Below are 21,673 nucleotides of genomic sequence, written 5' to 3'. Positions count from 1 at the left end.
AGCTTCCGCTTTTCCAGCTGGTCAGACAGCCTCTGTAAGCAGTTAAAAAGACAAAGAATCGGATCCCGAGCCCCTGGGAGATGCAGGGCTCAGGCTCCTTGGGCATGTTTGTCCTCTGTGCATGTCCCCGCAGCTTTGGGATAGAGACTGTTTTCGGCTTCTGGTACACCTGCTCATCTGATGCTTTCTTAGTTCTTTTTTTCTTTCTTTCTTTTTTTTTTTTGATTAGAGGATGGCTGACATACAGTATTACAGTTTCATCAGTGTCAGGTGCACAGCATAGAGATTTCTGACAACCCCATATACTTCCTTTCATGAAGGACCAGGGTCTTGCCTAAGATCCCAGAGCTGGTCGTTAGCAAAGGCCAAGATGCCTAATTCAGACCAAGTTCTCTTGAGGAGGAGCCATTCCCTACATTGTAGTGACCCCAAGTTCAAGTGAAATCAGAGCTGAACGTAGTCATCGTGCGTGGTCTTCAAAATCCCCCGCCTAGATTCCTGAGTGGAACCCACTCCTTTCAGGGCTTCCCCCTACAGCAGCCACAGGACCTTCCTCCCCGCACCCCAATTTTGAATGTTCTGGTTAGACAAACATGCGTTTAATTTCATGTCCTGAAATACAGAGAACTTCTTATTCAAAGTGTTATTGGACACGAAGAAAGAAAAGTCAGAAGCCCTTCATTGCAGAGGCTGGGGTGGCCATGCCCCTGCGTTTCTCAAGGCTGCGAGGGGATTGTTCCAAAAGGCCCGGAACGGCGGCCTGGGTCACTTGTTTCCAGCCACTGGGGTGTTTCCTCTACGTCAGCTGTGCAGTCTGGGCACCTGCTGCCGCAGACGAGGCCTGGCCTAGAGGATTTCCCAAGCACCTCACTCGGGGTCTATTGTAGTCCCCCGACCCCTGACCTCTCCATACTTGCAGCAATGACTACTGGTTCTGTGGATTCCGTCTGGCCTCCTCACTGTGTTCTTGATGTCGAGGAAGCGCCTGTTCATAACAACCACGACATTGGCTATGGCCACTCGGATGGCTGGCGATTACGTCAGGTGCCTGGTCAGCGGATGCCAGGCTGTTCCAGATGCCAGCGCGTGCCGAGCTTTGTCAGAGGACAGATGCTCAGGGCGGTGAGTGTGTTGGTGTTGGCCTGAGCATCGCCAGCCCTGGGCATCGACGTACTCCTGCAGGTGGCTTCTGTGTCCAGGCAGGTGAACCACTGGTGACTGGCTGGGGAACTCCGTGGCCAGCTTTGAGGGATCTGTGACTAACTCAAGCGTCTTTGGTCACTGCTGTAGTCCAGGAGGCACCTATGAACTCCGCAGGTGACTGGAAGCCTGCTAATAATGCACAGTAATGGATAAGCATAAATTGTGAAGCTTAAGGGAAGCATTTTTTTCTCCCAGGTAAAGAAAGCCCAGGTGTACGGTAGCGCTCAGTGCATGGAAAGGAAGTTTAGAGGAAGATGGTGTGTATGGTGGCCCACTGCAGTTACGATCAAAGCTTTACCATGTGGCCATTTCGTGCCTTTTGATGTTTACACACCTTCAGCGATCGCTTTTCTAACAGTGTATATGAAGCAAGTGCCAATGTCATATTCCGTGGTCCCAAACCAGCTAGTGAAGGATTCAGTGCAAACATTTTGTTGTTCGATACTGCGATGCTATATGGACATGTGTGGTCTTATGGCCAGGGTCCTTTATAATCAGAATAGACCAAAGATGCACATTTTTCTCAGGGTGACTCATCTGAATCTGAAAAAAACGTTTCCACGTGCTCACTCTCTTTTGAACTTGGAATAGAATCATTTAGTGGAAACAAGGGATTTGGTAACATTGATCTCATTGACTTCCATAATTCAGATCTGTCCTAAAATCTACGATTGCGCCTGCCCCAGCTTAGGTAATTTGTATATTTCTCTCCTTTTTGTCTACATCATTTCACATTTCTGTCAAACAACACCGTTGTAGAGACCCCCTCCTGGTGAACCGAGTGGGAGTGTTCATTCGCTCTTTTTTGTCTCTCCAACTCTGTTGAGTTGACCGTTTGAAGTTGTACGTATAAGGTCCCCGACTTGATGACCTGACAGACATGTACTTTGTGAGATGCTCCCTAGAGCCAAGCTGATTCCCAGATCCGCTGCACCTACTTTCCGGAGTATGACACGGAGCCGGGAGCCCGGGGTGTGTCGGATGTCTGCACCATAGAAAGTTCTAGAGTGTGTTCCCTTATTCCCACCTCCTTCAGCCGTTGAGGGCACGAGCGCCCTTCGATGGGATGGTGGCGGGCGGGTGGGCGTCAGGGCCCCACCTGGGGCAAGAGCAGCCCAGGGCTCTGTCAGTCACCCTGTCTCATTCCTCTTCTCAGAGATCTCGTTCCGAGTGTGGCAGTGCGGTGGCAGCCTGGAGATCGTCCCCTGCAGTCGCGTGGGACACGTGTTCCGAAAGCAGCACCCCTACACTTTCCCGGGTGGCAGCGGCACGGTCTTCGCCCGGTAAGTGTCGTGACCAGGCCATCGGTGACCGCCACCCAGACACTTAGCCTTGGGCTGCACAGAGACAGGTGTCCTCCACCAGGATACCACACACCACGGACCAGGGTCACCGGTACGCACAGCAATGTGCCTGTCTCCTGAGGGCAGTGTGCTGAGAAGTCGCACCCTAGGACAGTCTCAGAGAGACACAGCCGCAGTGACGGAGGGCGGACGGGGCTGGGCTGGGGCGTGACTGCAGAGGGGCTATCCAGGCTGCGGGTGCCAGGCCGCGTCCTGATGGGTGGTCACTGCACCGATCTGTACACGTGGGAAAACGCACACAGCGGTGCACCCCCAAGAGCTTATGAGGAAACATGATCGTGGAGAAGACGAGCTTATTTTTTTTTGTATGTATTGCCATCCAAGGAATAAGTGTGAACAGCGTGTAGGTTAAGCCGTACTGAACTCAAGCCAGAAAATCTACACAGCACGTAGATCAGATTTACGGTAGATTCTAGGTATGTCTCGGCAAGCACGAAGCTGCCAAATGAAGAGCTTTCTGAAGAAAACAGGCGAATTACCAGTCGTGGGCCCACGGCTTTTTCTAGGGAATTCTCTTCATGCTAAAGATAGAACAGCATATAAGCCAGCCTGCCTGGCCTCCGGAGGGGGGAGTAGTCAGCCTGGGGTATGAGCTGAATAAGATGATTGTAACCTCTGATAAATGCCGTGAACCAGGCAAGATGTCCTGTGGCTGAGCATGAGAGGGACGGGGACAGGTTTGCAGGGGGCCCACAGCCAGGGGAGGAAGTGGCGCCCAGTTCAGCCCCTGCAGGACGAGCAGGTCCCTCGGCGCTGAGGTCAACGTGACTTCAGAGCGGGAGGACCCCAGCAGGACTAGAGCCGAGAGAAGGAGGGCAAAGTAGACAAGCTGCTGTGTGGGTCATGGGAAACCGGATGTTATTCTGAGGCCAGGGGAAGCTGCTGGAGGCGCCTGACCTTTGAGCAGGTACCTGAGTTCTCTGTTTTAAGCTCTAACGAGCAAGGTGACACCAGGAGGAAATGCTGGTGTGAGTGTCCCTCCCCTCCCCTGCTCTTCTAAGAGCTGTTGCGGTGGCCCAGGCCAAGGAGAGGTGGGGTAAAGAGGGATCCAGGTCCCAGCCCCCTTCCAGCAGGCAGCATTGACCGTGGCCTGGCCCTGGCCAGAGACCAAGAGCCAGGAATTAAGAGCAAGTCCATGACCTTCGGTCCTAGGACTTTGCTGACCTGCTGCTCCACAAACTAGGAGCACTTGAGAGAGGGTGGAAGCGAGCTGGGGAGAACAACTAGCTTATCTGTTGTGTCATATTTTAAAACTTGGATTCCAAGTACAGATCACACAGTATACACATATCACACAGCAGGTAGTTTCAGCGTAGAGATTGCGAGTTCTGAGAAACTTTAATGATGTCAAACAGCAAGTTACTTCTGACCAAATGGTCTTCTTTCAAATTCTGACCTTTCTCAAGTGTTGTCTGCTTTGTTACTGTTCCTTATTAGAAACAAAAGTATGTTCTTATCCAGTGAGCTCTACAAAATGAAACTATGATTAGTTTTTTTTCCCAAGGACAATGCAAGATTCCCCCAAAACCTCCTGTGTAGACACATCAAATACCCAAATCACATTGGTCGCTACTAGCACATGGCAGGCTTTTAGAAAAGAATGTGTTAACACAGAGAGAATGTTGCTTTATACTCTTCTTTTTTAAAAAGCACTCTTCCTTAGATAGGAAATGTCCTCACTGTGTTTTGTGGCCCAGGAGCCTGTCCATACACTAGAGGCCTGGAGAGAAGACAGACCCAGCCTTTCTGTATTTGGGGCAGCAGAGATCTGCTGGCCTTCCATGAGGCTTCACAGCCCTCTGCCTCCAAGGACTCTGCTAAAAGATAAGGAGGTAGAATCATATTATTTCTGAAGTCCCCCTCCAGTTCCAAGTTCTCTCTGATGTCCTCCGACCTGTGGCATTTTGATTTAAGTATTTCACCATTTAAAAATTGGGCTTCAGAAATAGCTAATATTCCTATAGTATGTTGTGTGTGTCTAGCTGTTCTGAGTACCAGGCAGATATTAGCTCACATCATTCTCATAAAACCTTGTGAACTAAGTGCCATAAAGGAAACTGAGACATAGGGAGGTTCAGTCCCGCAGTCCAAGTTCACACAGGCAGAAAATGCCAGAGCCGTGTGGTCACGTGGGCAGTTGAGCTCCAGATTCCAAGTCCTTCCCACACGTCGAACTCTCTAATCCAGACCTGCAGGGGCCGCTAGTGCCAAGGTGGCTGGAACTTGTCTGTTAGGTACAGATTGAAATGGGCACCAGAACAGGTGTGAAGGCTGATCTCGTTTGTGTGGGTTAGTCAGTGAGTAAGTGATGAATGAATGAATGGAGCAGGTAGCCCCATGGGGTCTTACAGGCGCTGTTTTACCACCCCAGCTCTGCATGTGGGCACCCACACTCAGTGGGGTAAGGTGTTATGACGCACCTGCAGCTTCTTAGTTCAGTCCCCAGTGATGGTGGCCACATCCCCTAAGACCGGATGAGAGGGATCCCACTGGCGTGTTTCTCGCTGCATTTCCACTTAGCGTCCCACAAGCCCCTTAAGAGACTGGAGGGCGCTGAGTGTGAGCTTAAACACATGTGCTCATTAGAGCCCCCGGGGCGAGGGAAGGTCCCCGTCAGAACCGTAGCACAGTGGTGCGGTTGAGCCTTAGACAGACGTTTGGTTTTAGGGTTAGAGTTAACAGCGACACTCTATTAATATGATTGATATTAAACAGAGGAAACCAGTGTTTCGAGTTAGTTTCTTACCGGACTTTCTTCAGCTACCTCCACCAAGCCGTAGAGCTGGCCCATGCGAGCCACACCTTCTCTCTGCTGCCCGCTTCCTGGTGGAGCTGCTTTGCGCTGAGTATGGGAGTGGGCGGAGGGAAGCGCAAGCGAGGGGAACCAGGACACATCAAAGCGGACCCTTCTGGGGGCCCCTTTCGCCACACACCAAGAGGACTGTCGGGCATCTCATAGGTACCGAAGAAACATTTGAATGAATGAACCGAACCCAGCATCGAGCAGGGCACGGCGCTAACTCATTGAGGCTACGTACGGGTCTTTCTCTAGTAACTGGACAGAAAGATGGTGCTTCGCATTAAGAATTAAGAAATGACTTAATTACTTAATGACTTAGGAGATTAAGAACCACTATGTAAGCAGAATTCACAAAAGCCATTGAAGCCATCAGGGCTAAAAGGGACCTCCGAGATGCATGGGTGCAGTCCTTTCGTCTTACCCACGAGCGGTCCAGGTCCTTGCACACCGGCCCTGTATGCCAACGTAGCTTGTTCCAGTGGCCTTAACTGATCACACGTCATGGTTTTGAGCTGTAAGGAGGTGCGGTTCTGAGATTTAAGCATATGGTGTTCTTGACTGTTCCATCTGGGTCCCTCTAGCATGGTGTAGTGGGCGGGAGCCCCGGATGTGGGGCTGCAAGCTTTTCTCCCCTTCCCATCACCTGTCCTTGTCCAAACCAAACACTCTTTCAGCTCAGGTCTGCAGGGGGAAAAGTCTTTTTAATAGTACTTACCTATTTTTTACCTTTTCCCCAGAGCTGTCTAGTCACGTTGCAGCCATGATGAGGAGGGCCGCAGAGGCCAAGGATTCCTTGGCTGTCCTCCCCTGTGCCAACCGCCCATGCGTACATGATGCAGGTTACCGTGGTGACGCCCTGTATCCTTCTTGCTGGTCCAGCCTGAGTCTTTTCCTCCCAGGACCTGCCTGTGCTGCAGGTCTGACTGCCTTTTGCTCTTTGACAATCTGTTTCTGTAAAAGAAGAGAAGGCGAATTCCGTTTGCTCAGTAAGCACCCGCTGACTGCCCCCTACCCACCAGTCTGGGTGCCGAGCGGGGACAGCCTGCTCTCTGCGTCCGTGCCACCACTGCCTGCCCACTTCGGGGGCCCTTCCCAAGTAGCCCTCAAAGCAGACAAGTGCACACAGAGTGACGCTGACGGAAAGAAGGCAAATCCCAGCTCAAGAATCCTTATTTTGTTTCTAGAAACACCCGCCGGGCAGCAGAGGTCTGGATGGACGAATACAAAAATTTCTATTACGCAGCAGTGCCTTCCGCCAGAAACGTTCCTTATGGAAAGTGAGTGTCACTTGAGCCTCTCCTGCCACTTTGCTCGGGATCCTGGCGGGGGGTGGGGGAGCCTGTGCTCAGCCCCCACCCCACGAACCATCCTGCTGCCCGAGGCGAGAACCGTCGCCCAGGCTTCAGAGCAGGGGCCTCTGCTCAAGGCTGGGCAAGGGCACAAGGCAGGAGGCATGTGGGAGGTGGGCCAGGGCTGCGGGGACAGGAGCATGGATGGTCCAAGCTCCACTGTCTGCCTCTGTCCTCTTCCCCTCAGCAGCTTTCCAGATATGATGTAAGGAGATTGTCCGTTCTCGAAATTGGTGAAGGAATCTTGTTTCCCTCTTTTCCAGTATTCAGAGCCGACTGGAGCTCAGGAAGAAACTTAGCTGCAAGCCTTTCAAGTGGTACCTGGAAAACGTCTACCCGGAGCTAAGGTAAGTAAACTGCGGGGGGTCGGGGCCTTGCTCTGCGAGGGCTTAGGAGCCATGAATGTCAGAGGCAGGAGGCCCTGAGAGGTGACCAAGTTAAGCTTGTGGCCCTGGTGAGAGGCCGGGAGCTGGGGCTTCCAGCAAGAGCTGTGTGTCCTCACCCCGCAGCTGTCCCTAATCGCTACTGAGAAGTGCTCCCCGAATGGTGGCCTCCTGCTGGGTGACCTTCCTGTTCTCCACAGAGGCGGAAACAGTCCCAGGTGGCACCTCGTTTAGCTCACGCCCTATTGGCTAGAGGACAAGGGCTGTTGTCTCACCCTCTCTGTAAGTGGCCCAAGGGGCAGTGCCCAGCCCGCCCCGGCTCCAGGCCCTCCCTGTGCAGCAGGTGCCTCTGCCTGGCCTCCCTGCGCTGGAGCCGCGCGCAGCGCTGACACGCAGAGAATGAATCCACTCCCTGCCCCTCTACCACCCTCCCGCTTCGCTCCTGCTGCCCGGATGCCAGTGCCCATCCTGTGGTCCTGTGAACAGAGGGCAGTACCCAGCAGAGCCTGGAGACCAGACCCCTGCCTCCAGGCTGCGTCGGGCACTAACACTGGGCCCCGCTTCCCTCCGGGAGACTTCCTGGTGGCAGAAGTGCTCTTCTGCGGCTTCTGTCTACACCCGCTGCTTCCTCTTGGGCTAATGGCCGCTCCGCTCCCTTGGGGAGCCCTTGAGACCCTCCTCAGAGGCCTGCAGGTCTGCGGGTTTCAGGACCCATCCGAACGTCATCCTCGTAAAGGGATTGCCAGACGGGTTTTGCTTTAACGTGGCACATTCCTCCTTTCCCAGCGAGGGCGTGGCTCCCACGCAGGGGCAGCTGGAGTCACCACCATTATCCTTCAGGCTAACGGCTCCTTCAGAGCTCTTTGTCCCCAAGGTTTGTTTGAGCGTTCCCTAACGCAGCTGTGCCTCCCAGCTGCTCTTCACAGCCATCCAGCTGTCCCCCAGCAGTGGGGACAGCAGGCCTCCTCCTCCCTTGGGCCCCGTCTGTGACAGGCGGCTTGCTCTGAGGCCCGAGAGCAGACTTGGTCACCCGCGGGCAGCCGCTGCTCATTGTCTCTCGCCCAGCCCGCGCGGCGCTTCCCACTATGGCCTGCAGCCCCGTCATGGGGACTACTGTGCTTTTGCCGTCATGGTCATCTGTGATGTGGTGGGTAGTGCTACCAGCCAGAGTGAGTGCAGCTTCGCATACCGCTGCTGTGGGGTGCTGGGGGCCTGTGCCACTTGTCTAGAACACTGAGTCCCACACTGGCCGGGGACGCTGACACCCCCATCCGTGCCCGGCAGGGGAGACACCGACCTGACATTCATGTGTGTTTGTAGTGCACACTGCTGCTCACTGGGCGCCCCCCAACCCCGTGCCCTGGGCCCTGGGCTCCACGTGCTTGCAGTAAAACATGTTCCGTGATACTTGGAACAGATCTGCTTCACAGTTGCTGTGCAGTAGGGTCCGCGGTTTGGGAGGACAGCGAGAGATGTCACAGCAGGTGTGGGGCCCAGGCCGAGCACAGCCCCGGGTGGAATCCTGAGGCATGTGGCCCCGCCCACACGTGCCAGTTCTGTCGGTGGCTGGCTGCCGGACACAGCCACACGGGTTCTCCCCTCTGCCAGGAAAAGGTCAGATCCCAAGTCTGCCGGAAAGCCCAGGGCCGTGGGGTCTTACCTCATGAATTACTTTTCTGAAGAATTTCCAACAGGCTGACAGTGAGGAGTGGAGGAGCTTTTCCTTTCCAGAAACGTTTTCCTGGTACGGAAAGAATGCTTCTCCAGCTTGCAGTCTTCACTCCGGGTTAGAAATCCAGGGCATTCGAGAAATGCTGCCCTGCTGACACAGCCCGCCTGTGGGAGGGGTCCCTCTCCTCTCAGGGTTCCTGCTGCCGGAGACGGACTCGCCGAGTAAGGGGGTGCACGGTGGGAGTTGGGGGACCTGTGGAATTAAGCAGATGGTTCTCCTCTTGCTTTCCAGGGTCCCTGACCACCAGGATATAGCTTTTGGGGCCTTGCAGCAGGGAACCAACTGCCTGGACACTTTAGGACATTTTGCAGATGGTGTCGTTGGAGTCTACGAGTGTCATAATGCAGGGGGGAACCAGGTATGTGTGGGGGGTGGGCTGCAGCCCCTGCAGGGGCAGGCCCCAAGCTTGCAAGTCCCTGCTGCTGCTTCTCCTGTGACCCATGGTGTCTGAGGTAGCCTGCGGCCCCGGCTGGTCACCCACACGCAGGCAGTCCCAGGCTCGGGGTGGGATGTGCCAGATCTTGAGCGATGCGTGGAGCCTGCCATCGGCTCGGGCCGGCCTCTGCACCACAGCAAGGGACACTGCGGTCACCACCGACATCCGGCATCTCTCATCAAGGCAGGCCTGCAGGGCTGGTGGCCTTCCTCCTCTTCCTCCTCATCTTGCCACCACCTCTGTCATCCCTGTGGCATGTGCTTGTGCCCAGAGCACCTGTTCTGTGTCCCCATCTGTGTCTGGTCTCCAACTAGCTCATAAACACCTGCTCGGGCCCCAGTTTTAATAGGCACGGACCCTGCAGCTGCTGCCAGAGTCATTATCGGCCCCTGCCTGTTAGATAACACAGGCTTAGGTAGAGAATATTAACAATTACTAGCTTCAGTCTGACACACACACACAGCTTGTCCTGGATGCATAAAGCCCCACACCTTCTGTCCTCACTGAAAATAAAACAGAGAAGTAAAGGCCTGTTGGGCCTAACATGGCCTATATGTTCCAGAAGACAATGTTCTAGAATAGCAGTTTTCCCTTAAAAAAAGATAGGTATTTGGTAAAATGTGGGCTTTGCACCCAGAAGAGTCTGGGTCATGCTAGGTATTCTTATTTCCTTGAGAATGTGCCAAGCTCTCTGAGGACCTACAGTTTAAATGGGGCCATTGGGGGATGGGGGATTAACTAAGTGTTTCCCAGATTTACTGATCACAAAACCTCCTTTAAATAGAACCCTCTTTAAGAGAGGGCACCTGCTTTTACATAAAGTTGGTTGTTCCTAATCCCCCCAGGGAGTATCTGGGTGGACTGCGACCCCCAGATGTTTCATCCCCTCTCTTCACTTGGTGATGTCATCTTAACAGTTGTTTGGACCGGTCTGGACATCCTCAGTTAGACAAGGGAGGTGGAGGCGGCTTCAGGCGGCGGCCAGGGCTGGCCCAGCGCAGACATGCCACTCCCGGGCTCCCAGGGTCTCACCTCTGTCCTCAGAGCCTGGCCTCTTGGTCCCACAAGTGCTCCCCGGGGACAGGCTGTGAGCTTGGAGTGAGCTCCCAACCAGCCTCGGGGTGCAGCCTGGTTTGGGGTGCAGCCTGGTTTGTGGATTTTGAGTATTTCAAAATGTTAGGAGGTGTTAGGAGTCGGCCAGAAGGAAAAGGTCTAAGTAGGAAAGAAGTAGAGTAGGAGAGAAGACTCCAGTCAGGCCAGGTTTGTTGGGTGGGGATAGGAGGGACAGAGGACGCCGTGCCTGCCAAGAGTGTCTCTGCGTGTCCTTGTCAGGCCTTCCGTCTGAAACTCACCATGGGTGCTCACTTCGGCAGCGCATATACTAAAATTGAAACACCGTGGTTCCACTTTCTGCTGGGGACCACGTGGCTTGGGGTCCCACCGATACGCACGGCAGTGGCACATGGCGCAGGTCTGCCTGCAGGAAGCCATGCAGGGACGCAGCGCAAGGAGGACTGGGGCTTTGGTGTGAGGCGGAGGCTGAGGGCGCCGGGAGACGTGGGGTTTTATCTGTCTCTGGCCAAGCCGGAATGAAAATACTGAAGTGCTGCCTTCCAAAAAGGGAAGCTTTGGACGGCCTGGAACACAGTGGATCCAATGAGTCTCCAGAAGCAGGGTCGTGCTCCTGGGCCTGCTAAGCCCCGGGGCGCTTCTGGTCCTCGTGGCCAAAATTCAGAATTTGGCTAATGCTCCGGTCTGTGGGTCAGGATTCAGAGGCGGCGCAGCCCCACATTACCTGCCGTCTCCATTGTTGGACTTGTTCCTGTCCCAGGCTGGCCTCACCCTGCCCCCGGTTAGTCACCGGGGTTTCCCCTTGGTCACGTGTGCAACGTTCTGATGATTCAGTGACCATTACAGGGTCCTCCCTTACAGCAGCTCTGACCAGTGCTGACTCCATGCATTTGGAAGGTATGTACGGTGGCCGATAGGGATTTCCCGCTGCCCCCACCCTGCCCTCCCCAGGCACCAGCTTCGGTCCTGGGTGCCGTGTGTGGCTCTTGCCCATGTTGCACGGCCTCAGGGATGGATGGTACCTTTTACCCCGTGGCTGGTCACAAAAGCTTCCGTGGTCTGCGTGGTCGCCCCCACCTGTGATGACTGGTGGCCGTGGCTCTGGATCCCCAGATCCTGCCTCCAGGCTGGTCTCTGAGCCCACGAGCCCCGCTCTGCAAGCCCATGGGGAGGCCGATCAGCCTGGCCTGCCGGGCACATGGCTCCCTCAGGCCCGTCCCCTGCGCGGTTTTGCATAGCTCCCCCTTTTTTTCTCACAGCTGTCCTGGTTATAGTCCCCTTGTTCGTAGGCACAGGAGTTGATTGATGATGAGCTGCCCTCAGGGTGCCGTGTGTGGGGGAGGAGGAGATTGGGATGGTGCAGGAGGCCACCCGGAGCTCCCGGCTGTGTGCGGGGCTGACGGTGCTGGGCCATGGCCACGCCCAGACTTGGGCTGTCCCAGTGCTGTGCCTGGGGCTGCCAGGGAGAGCAAACAGTATGGCCTGTGCAGAGCATTCCGTTCCCTCTTTTTTTGCCTTTTGCCCTTGTGAGACCCTGGCTGTTCTCGCACTGGGCCGGAGGAGCTTTCCCTCCCCACAGCAGATGTCTGCGGAGTCCTCGCTGGGCCAGCTGCGGGGCGCTCGGGGACCCTGGACGGGAGCACCCAGTCTTGCCTGTCCAGGGAGCAGGTTTCTACCATCTCAGCCTGCTTCCTGTGGGTTTGTGCTGGAATCACCCCGAGAGCTTTCCAGAAATTCTGATGTCAGGTCCCCCGTCCAGAGAGCCTGATTTTATCGGCCTGAAGTCCCAGAGCATTGGGGTTTGTGAAATCTCCCCAGGCAGGTGATTCTGAACGAGCCACTGCACCATGAGGGTTTTCTAGCGGAGGAGGCCACACCAGTGGGCGACGGGTTTCTCCCACACCCTGGGGGCCCACGTTCCTCCGTGGACCAGCCTGTGGCCTAGAGAGCAGCCTAGACCAGCCCCAGCAGCCTTGCCCGGTCTGCTGAGAATGTCCTCCATCTGCAACACCCGGTGAGGTTCTCACGGACCGCGTGTGGCCGCAGAGCACTCAGAATGCAGCCGGTGTGACAGAGGAGGTCAGGTGTTCAGCCCTTTGGTTCAGCCAAGGTGGGTGGTGGCCACCACATCGGGCAGCGAGGATCCGAGGCAGCAGGAGGCCCGGGCTCAGGCGTGCTGCTCGCGGGTGTGCCGACGCGTGACCCTCCCATGAGGAGGCCCGTCCGTACTGATGGAAAGCAATGTTGTTTGAGTGCTGTGCCGCCTGGGTGAGAAATGAGAGGGTAAGTGGCGTTTCCTAACTGTAGACACCGTCCTTCTTATCTGGTTTCTGGCGGAGCCTCAGCAGACACCCAGGAAACGGGGAAATTAATGGCCGTGCTTTTTTAAGAGTGGCAGCTCAAAAAAGCAATTCTTAAATATTTATGAACTTTATTTTACAAATTCAGATCATTGAAATGCAACAGAAGAACAAAGTGGCAGCCAGCTCTGTTGTTTGCACAGCTGAATTAGTTTTCCTGGAATTCAGTGTAAAGTCTGCTGTAAAATAATTAAACACACAATAGCAAGGAGGTTGTAGAAACATTTGTACGTGAGCTTTCCCTGAGTATCTGCAACCCTTCCAGTGTCTTTTAGACACCTGCTTCCAAGAAGCATCTAGAAGCTTACCCACGAGTGGGGGCGGGTTCGTGCCGGTACTTCACGCGAGCTGCGCTGGAGGCACGATACGTATCTCAGTGACTGAAAGGTGGGGTGCGCGTGCTTCTTCCTGGGGGGCATCGAATGCCACCCTGGGATACAGGTGACTCTTGAGTGCCCGTTGGGACCTCAGAGGCACTGGCTGTTGGGGGAACAGCCTGACGGTAAGTTGGAATCAACCCTCAAGGGCGGCGTGGGGCCCTTCCCAGAGAATGCTCTGCAGAGCTCACTTCCAGGGACCGATGGGGACAGATGCGACAGGGCTTCATGCTCTCCAGTCTGAGAGAGGCTGAGGAAAACAGTGAGAGCAGGTTCTTCCATGCTCAGCCTTCCAGGGCCTCGGAGAGCCTATGTGTGACTTCACAGAAAGACACGTGGCCCAAACTCACTGTTCCCCAAACTTACTTGACCTGAAACAGACTTCTCACAGAATCCCTCCAGGAGCACACTTTGGGAAACAGTCATTAAAAGGTGAGAACAGTGAAGCCAAAGAAAAGGAGGCAGCCCGGTCCCAGTCTGCCTCCCTGCTAGGAGAGGAGGAAGCCCCAACAGCCCAGGGGGCTTCTCCGGAGCCCAGACTTGCGGCCTGTCTCAGGCAGATCATCTGTTCCAAGGTGACTGGGGCACTGAACAGTGAGGCTTCTTAAAAGGTAATTTATTCCCTCCCTTACCTCTGTCCCCTGAGAACAGAAAAAAGAAAGAAAAATAATTTCTCTGTTGCATTTAATTATCCGTGTACATTATCCGTGGGTGAGCCATTCTCCCCACTGGAGAGCCAGCCCCGGGAGGTCGGGGCCTTGCCTGACTGTTCACGGCCGTGGGTCGGGCCCTGGGAGGGCACCTGAGGCATCTCGGGACACCATGGACCGTCACAGGAAGGATGGCTGAGTCGTAGCAGCTTTCCTGGGCAGAGAGCAGAAAGACATACGCTGGTAGGGAGTGTGTCCCGGTGGAACTCTGGGTTGGAAGTTGCCTGGCTGCTTCTGGTTCCTGAAGGCTCACTTGGGAATTGACCCATTTGAAAGGGTCGGGTCCTAGAGTGGAGGTTGGAAGCTGTCTCCTCCTGTCCCACCCGTGGCCCCTCCGAGAACCTTCTGCCTGGGGCCTCGTGCTTCCTCACCCATCTTCTCCATGTTCCCCCGTCCTGTCCTTTTAGAGTGTCCTATAAGTGGTCGTGCTCTCAGCCCTTAGTGTGTGTGTGTGTGTGTGTGTGTGTTGTAAAAATCATAAGCAAGTTATTTTAGCACTCTCTGGCTCAGTTTTCCATCTCTGAGATGGGGTAATAACAGTTTCTCATGGGGCGTAGTGTGGGCGCCTGGTGTTGGCACGAGGTATGTGTGTGTAAATACCCAGATCCGTCCCTAGGGAGCTCAGGCCTTAGGGAGTGTCAGCAAACCAGCTCACTGCGCAGTGAGGCCGCATGCTGCGTATTTCGCTACACGCTCCATGTGTAATTTCCATCTTCACACATTACAATCCACATTCGTAAAGGCTGTTTCCAAGCCACACTGCAGGGGGGCAGAGTCTTTCCAAAATGATGCAGGCGGGAACGTCCACCCTGACCCGTCCGCCTTGGGGGATCCACACGTGGGCCGCCGTGTTCCCAGCTCCCAGTCCATGGTAGAGCCCTGGGTGTGGCGCTCAGACACGAGCTCCGGGCTGAAACCGTTCATACTGTTTATCTTAGTTACTCGTGTTCTCCAAGCGCTTTTGCCACGTCAGTCGGTGAACTTGGCGCTGCCCTGGGCGGCCCCCCACTCCCACCCCCCAGCCCTGGCACGTCCAGGTGGAGACCTGCCCTTCAGCAAGAAGTCACGTGTCGGCCCTGAGGCGGCTAGGGGGGCTCGGGATCTCTGCTCGGCGGTAGGACCCTGTCCCTCTCGAGCCCCGTCACTCCACCCTGTGCGTGGTGCGGCCCTGACCCCCTGTGCTGTGTTCCAGGAATGGGCCTTGACGAAGGAGAAGTCAGTGAAACACATGGACTTGTGCCTGACGGTGGTGGACCGGGCGCCGGGCTCTGTTGTAAAGCTGCAGGGCTGCCGAGAGAACGACACCAGACAGGTAGGGCGCCCCTGCCCCTCAGCCCAGCCTTCCCGCGTGCCCCCTGTGGCCTCGACCACCTGCTCCTTTGTCCCATCGGGCTGCCCTGTTGGACTTCGGCTCCGGTCGGCCGCCGTCTACCACCAAGCTAGGGAGCTCCTGGCCGGTGGCAGGTATCCATGAGCCCCGTGCTGGGCAAACGTGGGGTCGGGGTGCTCACGCTGCGTGCGGGATGTGCATGGTCGTGGGCAGCTCCGTGAGTGCCCTCATCCCGGGGTATGTCTCTCCATAACTTATTTTCTCCAAAGATTCATTCACTTTTTTTAGAGAGAGAAAGAGAGCAGGGGGAGGGGCAGAGGCAGACGGAGACTGGCAAGCAGACTCCCTGCCCAGCGTGCAGCCCGACACGGGGCTCGATCCCGGTACCCCAAGATCATGACCCAAGCCGAAATCAAAGAGTCGGAGGTCCAGCTGGCCGCCCCCTTCCACAGCTTCTTGATTGATCTGCTTCTGTCTGTGCCTCACCCTCCAGCGAAACTGAGGGGAAGGGGCCACATTTGTGAGTTCGGCTCCTACGAGGGTCTGGAAGCACCTTCATTAGGTAGGGGCCTCAGCACCTCCAGGTCAGTTCCTCCTCCCCGTTGTGCAGGTAAGCGGAGCCGCTGGTCCCTTCTCCAGTCCTTCTTTGTAGCAGCCCCTCGTACGTGCGTGTCCTGAGAGTGTGTGTCTGGTGGTGCTGGCAAACACGGGAGAGAGGCGGGTGGCAATGCGTGTGCTGGTCTGAGTGCTGGCCATGACCATGGGAAGCCCACCGCGTTCTGCCTCCTCACATCCCTGGCGAGTGGAGGCGCAGACCTCAGGCCCAGGAGGAGGGAGGCCCTGCCGGCTCGTGGCTTCTCCACAGAAGCAGAAGCACAGGGGGCCACGCAGGTGTGCGGCCTTGGGGGGTGGGAGGGACTACGGCAGGTGGGGACCTCGGCCCAGACGCAGAACCCGCTGAGAAGTTAGCACAGCACTGACCCACAGATAAGTACTAGAAGAGAAAGCAAGCTTCATCACCGCGTCACCGAAGGGAGGTGTTTTCATTCTGATTCACTCCCTGTACTGATGAACCCACGGCCCTGAAGTAAAGACCTAGCGACACACCTCTCTCGTCAGCCACCAGTCGGCTGTTGCTTATTTCTGGTGACGTTCTCGTTCTTTCCACTCTACCGGGTATTTCAAAGAAAAATTGCCTGTTCTTATTTATTCATTAAATTTTCTGCTTTTTAAATTTGCAAAAATGCTAAACGAGGAAGTTCAAGTGGGTGAGACCTCATACACATACACACACTCTCTCTTTCCCGAGTGTCTGTGGATTTATACCTTCCGACATGCCACCGTGGGGAGCACTGGCTTGTCTCTGTATGGTCCCTTTTTATGGAATACATAGATGTAGAGAAATGGAGGCACAGAGCCAACCACAGCCCGGAGCCTGAGTGGGCTTCTTGTCCGAAACATTTTACCAAAGGAGAGGTTGGACCCACGGAGTCAGTATCTCTCCGATGTCACCTGGGAGGACGCAGGCTGCGACCAGGTCCCTGGCTTCAGGGAAGTACTTGCATCTGTCCATCCCTGGCCTGGTTGTGGGGTCTGTCCCCGGCTCTGTGGAACTCCAGCCTGGCTTCTGATGGACGCTTGAACCCCTAGAGGAGTTCATTCAGTAGGAGCTCACCTTATTTCCAGAGCGGACAGGTGTTCCTGGTGCGATCCCGGTCCTTGGGAAGCATAGGGTGCCACGGAGAGGTTCCCACCAGGGGAAGGGAGTGTCCTGCAGGCAGCTCCTCTGACCCCGAGACCTCACCAGGTGTGGAGCCCTGTGGTCCTGTTCCAGCAGAGCCTTGAGGGCCCAGAAATCCAACCCCTGATTAGAGACAGAGCTGGAGTTGGATTATTTTTTTTAAAGACCTTCCATTTAGCTGAGGCTTTGACACCTGACAGGCAGAGCCGCTCCAGAGAAGAGAATCAGATTCCATTCATTCCATATTCTTTGTCAAGCCTGATTTCTGCCCACTCAGAGCAGCACAGGGCTGTCTGCACCACAGACACACTTTACGTGACAACGGCAGAAGCCCGAGTGAGGACTGACTGACAGCCAGGGAGCCAGAAAGGAGGGATGACGGGCAGGCAGCCGTGACCTCCCTGTGCTCAGCTGATTGCCCTGAATTTCACTGTTGGCAGAAGCTCTGGGTTTGCGGTGGCCTGAGTGAGTATCACAGGGCCCCCGTGAGAACATCCCAGCATTCTGTTCTCGCACAGAAGGCCGGTTCTCGGGGTGCCGGGTTCCTCTCTGCCTGCCCTGCCTCCTTGCCCCCATCCACTTGCCCTCTGAGAGGAGGCCCCTCAGCTAATTTTATCTCAAAGCCGCACCTTCTTGCCAGCTGGACGGTTTGGTTTCCAGGCACGTGTGTGTGTTCGTGTTGTGTGTGCATTTGCTGAATCGGGAAGGGGAGGCAAGAGGAGGTGAATTCAATTCCGTGGTGTCAAAAGGATTTGCAGAAATACTTATGGAAAGGAGCTTGAGTGCACACAGTGTAAAAAATTAATTAGAATCACAGACTCTATTAATGAAAGGAGATCTTTGGGGAGAAAAAAGTGTGATCTTTTTTTTTTTCGTTTAAAGAACAAATAGACTTTTACATGGGGTAAACAGCAGGGGGGGGCTTAGACTTCCTTTAGGCAAGGCTGTGGGCTTTGTTTTCTTTCTTGTTTGGTTGGCAGATCAGTTGGTGAATTGGTGAGTTGGTTGGTTTACTCGTTGACTGACTGAGTGTGGTTAGCTGGTCAGTTGAGGGTGGGTTGGTTGTTGGGGTTGGTCTTGGTTGTGGGGAGGCCGTACACGTTCGGATAAGGAGATGTCAGGCCCTGTATTCACAGGAGTTGCATTTGGAACTCAGCAAATATTGCTCGGTCCCTGCCGTGCAGAGTGCCGGGGGCCCCGGAGTGGCTGAGACAGGTTTCTCAGACCCACCAAGGAGCTCACAGACTCGCAGAGAGAACAGACAGTATAGAAACGGGTTCCTCAACATGGTAATTCTGTCCACTCAGGCATCTCTTTCCCTCTCGGCTGGCTGACACAGTTCCCCTGGTTTAATTGAGCCCGAGACCCTACGTGGGAGTGTGAAAGTGCTGCCAGGTGACAGCCTCCAAGCCGGGCTGCCTTCCAGGAGCCAGGGGCGGGATCGGGGTCCTCTTTGAGCTGACTCAGCTTCCTAGGGCTCCTCTGGAGGCAAAATAGCATCAGATGAGGCCTTCTTGTGGATGAATGCACATCTCCCCAGGAGGCACTCTAGCTCCAGTTCTCGGGTTACTGACCGAGGATGGGCAGGTGCCCAGAGTGCTGGAGCTTGGATGAGGGGTGGGGCAGGACACTCAGGCCCTGGCAGGTGCAGAGTGGAGGTTTGGAGTTGCGAGCCCGGCAGAGAGCACAGGTTTGTTTCCTGGATGCTCAGCCGGCCCCGGGGCTGCTTGGTCTTGGCGCAGTGGCTAACTCCTCTGTTGTGATCCAAGATCCGCCCCCCACCACCAAAAAAGAAAAAAAGGCTTGGCGTTTTTGCTCTTCATATAGTTAGGAGACCCTGCCCATGGGTCTGTCCCCTTCCGTCTTGTGTGCGCTATGACCGTAAGGCCCTCTCCTGTCTCCTGCAGAAATGGGAGCAGATCGAGGGCAACTCCAAGCTGCGGCACGTGGGCAGCAACCTGTGCCTGGACAGCCGCGCGGCCAAGAGCGGGGGCCTGAGCGTGGAGGTGTGCGGCCCCGCCCTGTCTCAGCAGTGGAAGTTCACGCTCAACCTGCAGCAGTAGGAGAGCCCGCCAGGCGGCCCCCACCGGGCCCCCACACCGGCCGGCTGAGTTTGGAGATCCTGTTTTCGATTATGTTTCTTGAACTTTCTGCGAAACTATATACCTCAGTATTCCATCATGGTCGGAACGTCGGAGAACGTGTGCGAGGCACGGGGCCTGGGTGGACGCCGAAGAGGCTGGGAAAGACCCGCTCTCCTCGTCCCATGGGAGGCAGCTGGGCCCCCTTTCGGAGGCCGCCCCCTCCCCCTGCCCACAGCGACCCCCCAGGGACGGCCGAGGCGCGGGCCCCAGCGCGGCACAGGGAGAGCAGAAGGGGCATCGCTGCTGTGTCACCGTGAGGAACACTCTGGAAATCTCCATTTTTGATCCCATCGAAATCATGTCTGGTTTCTGCAACGGTGACCCGAGTCATTTTGCAGGATTACGTCATACGTCCCTGTCCCCACTTCTCTGTTCCCGCTGTCTTCCCAGCACAGACCCCCCTCTTCCACATGATGTACTTGCTCTATTTGAATAGGAACTTTCTACGGTGGGACAGTAAGTATAAATATATATAACAGAAAGAATGTACGGTCAGTTCCCTATGGTTTCTGTAGGTCGTCCTCATCTTGTAAATTCCCCACAAAGCAGTTAGTTCACAGCCGTAAGGAAGAGGGACGGGACCCTTTGGGGCGGGGAGAAGGTGGCCTCCAGCGCCTCCCCCACCCTGGAGCCCCACCAGTGAGCAGGTGCTACAGGGTCCACGGGGGGCTTCCCTGCCACTGGGCCCCAGGAGGCTGGGGTGCTGGGGGCCCCTCCACTGGCTCAGCTTACAAGCCACTGCTCGGTATTGGAACCTACTTTCTGTGCCCTTGGTATCTGGAAACCAGGATGGGTTATTTTTTTTTGACAAACATTACTTTGGGTCTTTTTAATTTTTTTTTTCTCTTAGGAAAAAACAAAAAAACAAAACCAAACCCAGGCTCCCAGCTCCCAGTAGGCGACCATAGGAAGCTGTCCTGGGCTGTCATGGGGCGAACTGTGTGTGTCCCAGGAGCTGGTCCCTGGGCTCTGGAATCTGGCCTGCTCACGGGGTCCCTCCCTGGCCCAGGGGCCTGCTTTTGGTCATGGAGGATTCTGGGAACAGAGCAGGAGGCTTGTGTGTTAGGAAGCAGATGTCAGTATAAATCACAAGCCTGTTAGGAACTAAAAGTCATGACAGGAAGAGATGCCCAGGAATGTCCCTACAGCAACCCCCCTTGCCTTTGCGGTGGCCCCACGGTGACAGGGCAGTCCAGGCCTCCCACGGAGGGGCCCCGCCCTCCCTCCTTCTCCCCTTCCACATGTGCGCCCAGTCTCAGAGAGGCTAGCCACCCCGCGTGGTGGGAAGTGTGTCAGAAATGTACCTCCTTGGGCCCCGAGGGGAGGGCCCAGGAGGTCACAGAGTGAGAAATGGCCCAGAAGATTCTGCTGGGCTGATAGTCTGCAAAGTGCCACTCTCTTCCCTGCCTCTTTCCTGTTTCCAAAAGGGAGTGCTACTGTTTTTTCTTCCTTCATTGAAAAAGGCCCATGTGTGTTTGCTATGGGTCACCGGGATCAGGCGTGGAGGTGTGGCTGGGGGACTGTCCTGCCTTCCTTTTGGCCTCTGCCCAGTAGGCAGACATACGCTCAGTGGACAGGGAGGCCGTGGCTGGGTTACCGCTGCACACCCTGTCTCAGAGACCGGTCTTGACTACGGGGAGGCCTCGGAGAGAGGGCTGGGTACCTGTGCAAGGCAGTTGAGTGCAGGTGGGGCAGGAGGCAGTCTCAGCCCGGGCACCTGGGTCCTCCTCTCAGACCCTGTCCCCTGTGAGCCACTGCCCATGTTCACCAGAAATATACCCCATGGCCAGCAAACACATTTGGCTTTGATGTGCAACAAATTCGAGTCAGGTCCTTGACGCGTCCTTTCCTCGCACACCCCCACCCCACCCAGAACCCTCATGGTGCCTGTACCATCAGGACGGGCCCACCTGGCTCCTGGGGTCGCTCCTCGACCCTGAGCTAGGGGTGCAGGGGAGTGAGTGGGTGCAGCAGCCTGGGACCTCGTGGGCCTTGTGAGCAGAGGTGCAGCTGGGCGGGTTTCCTGGAGGTGAGCTATGTTTACAAGACAACAGTGTGCCAAAGTGACTTCCTGTGGTTGCGTATTTCTTAGTCAACGGAACGATCCCACCCTCGCACTCCGGTTTTTACAAGTACAGATTCTCTCTCCTAAGAGCCCTTTGAGCAAAGTGTGGCGAAGCTAGTTGTCCTCTCTGTGGTGGTCTTTCTTACGTCTTCATTAAAGCTAAAATGATGGTCTCTGTGAGTATGTTTTGCAAATTCAAAATATAGTTTGGTAATTTTTTTTCCAGTTGATTTTTAAAAAAGAACTGCTGTACAGAGCTTGTACTTTGTCCATTTTATAGATGGAAACCATCCTTGAAAATTGTTTAACTTAAATAAAGAGAAGATACTTTATAGATAACACTCTCTGGCAATGGCTGCAGTCATTCTTGGTGCGTTACCGGGGGAGGGAGGGTGACTAGCATCTGGGGGTGTGGGGAGACGGTCTGTCTTCTCTGGGGCCCCCCACTCCATGACCATTTTTTTTAAGATTTTGGGTTTTGGGGGGTTTGTTTTTTTTTTGACAGAGAGAGAGAGGACTGGCACACAAGAAGGGGCAGGCTTCCCACTGAGCAGGGAGCCCGATATGCGGCTCGATCCCAGAACCCTGGGATCACGACCTGAGCTAAA

The 21,673-nt window shown here is 55.3% G+C and overlaps 1 protein-coding gene across 1 annotated transcript in view; it reads left to right on the top strand.

The window, feature by feature from the left end:
• Positions 1 to 21,404, top strand: part of GALNT2 (polypeptide N-acetylgalactosaminyltransferase 2) — a 179,112-nt gene extending 157,708 nt beyond the window's left edge. The window contains exons 11-16 of the mRNA XM_082718864.1: positions 2,360 to 2,486; positions 6,552 to 6,644; positions 6,980 to 7,063; positions 9,063 to 9,189; positions 14,978 to 15,097; positions 18,764 to 21,404. Coding sequence (XP_082574990.1) covers positions 2,360 to 2,486; positions 6,552 to 6,644; positions 6,980 to 7,063; positions 9,063 to 9,189; positions 14,978 to 15,097; positions 18,764 to 18,919 — 707 coding nt within the window. The 3' untranslated portion in view covers positions 18,920 to 21,404. The remainder of the gene's footprint in view (positions 1 to 2,359; positions 2,487 to 6,551; positions 6,645 to 6,979; positions 7,064 to 9,062; positions 9,190 to 14,977; positions 15,098 to 18,763) is intronic.
• Positions 21,405 to 21,673: the final 269 nt, after the last annotated feature.

Source organism: Mustela nivalis, assembly GCF_964662115.1.
Source record: "Mustela nivalis genome assembly, chromosome: 2".
Lineage (NCBI taxonomy): Eukaryota > Metazoa > Chordata > Mammalia > Carnivora > Mustelidae > Mustela > Mustela nivalis.
This window is presented reverse-complemented; position numbering and strand designations above follow the sequence as displayed.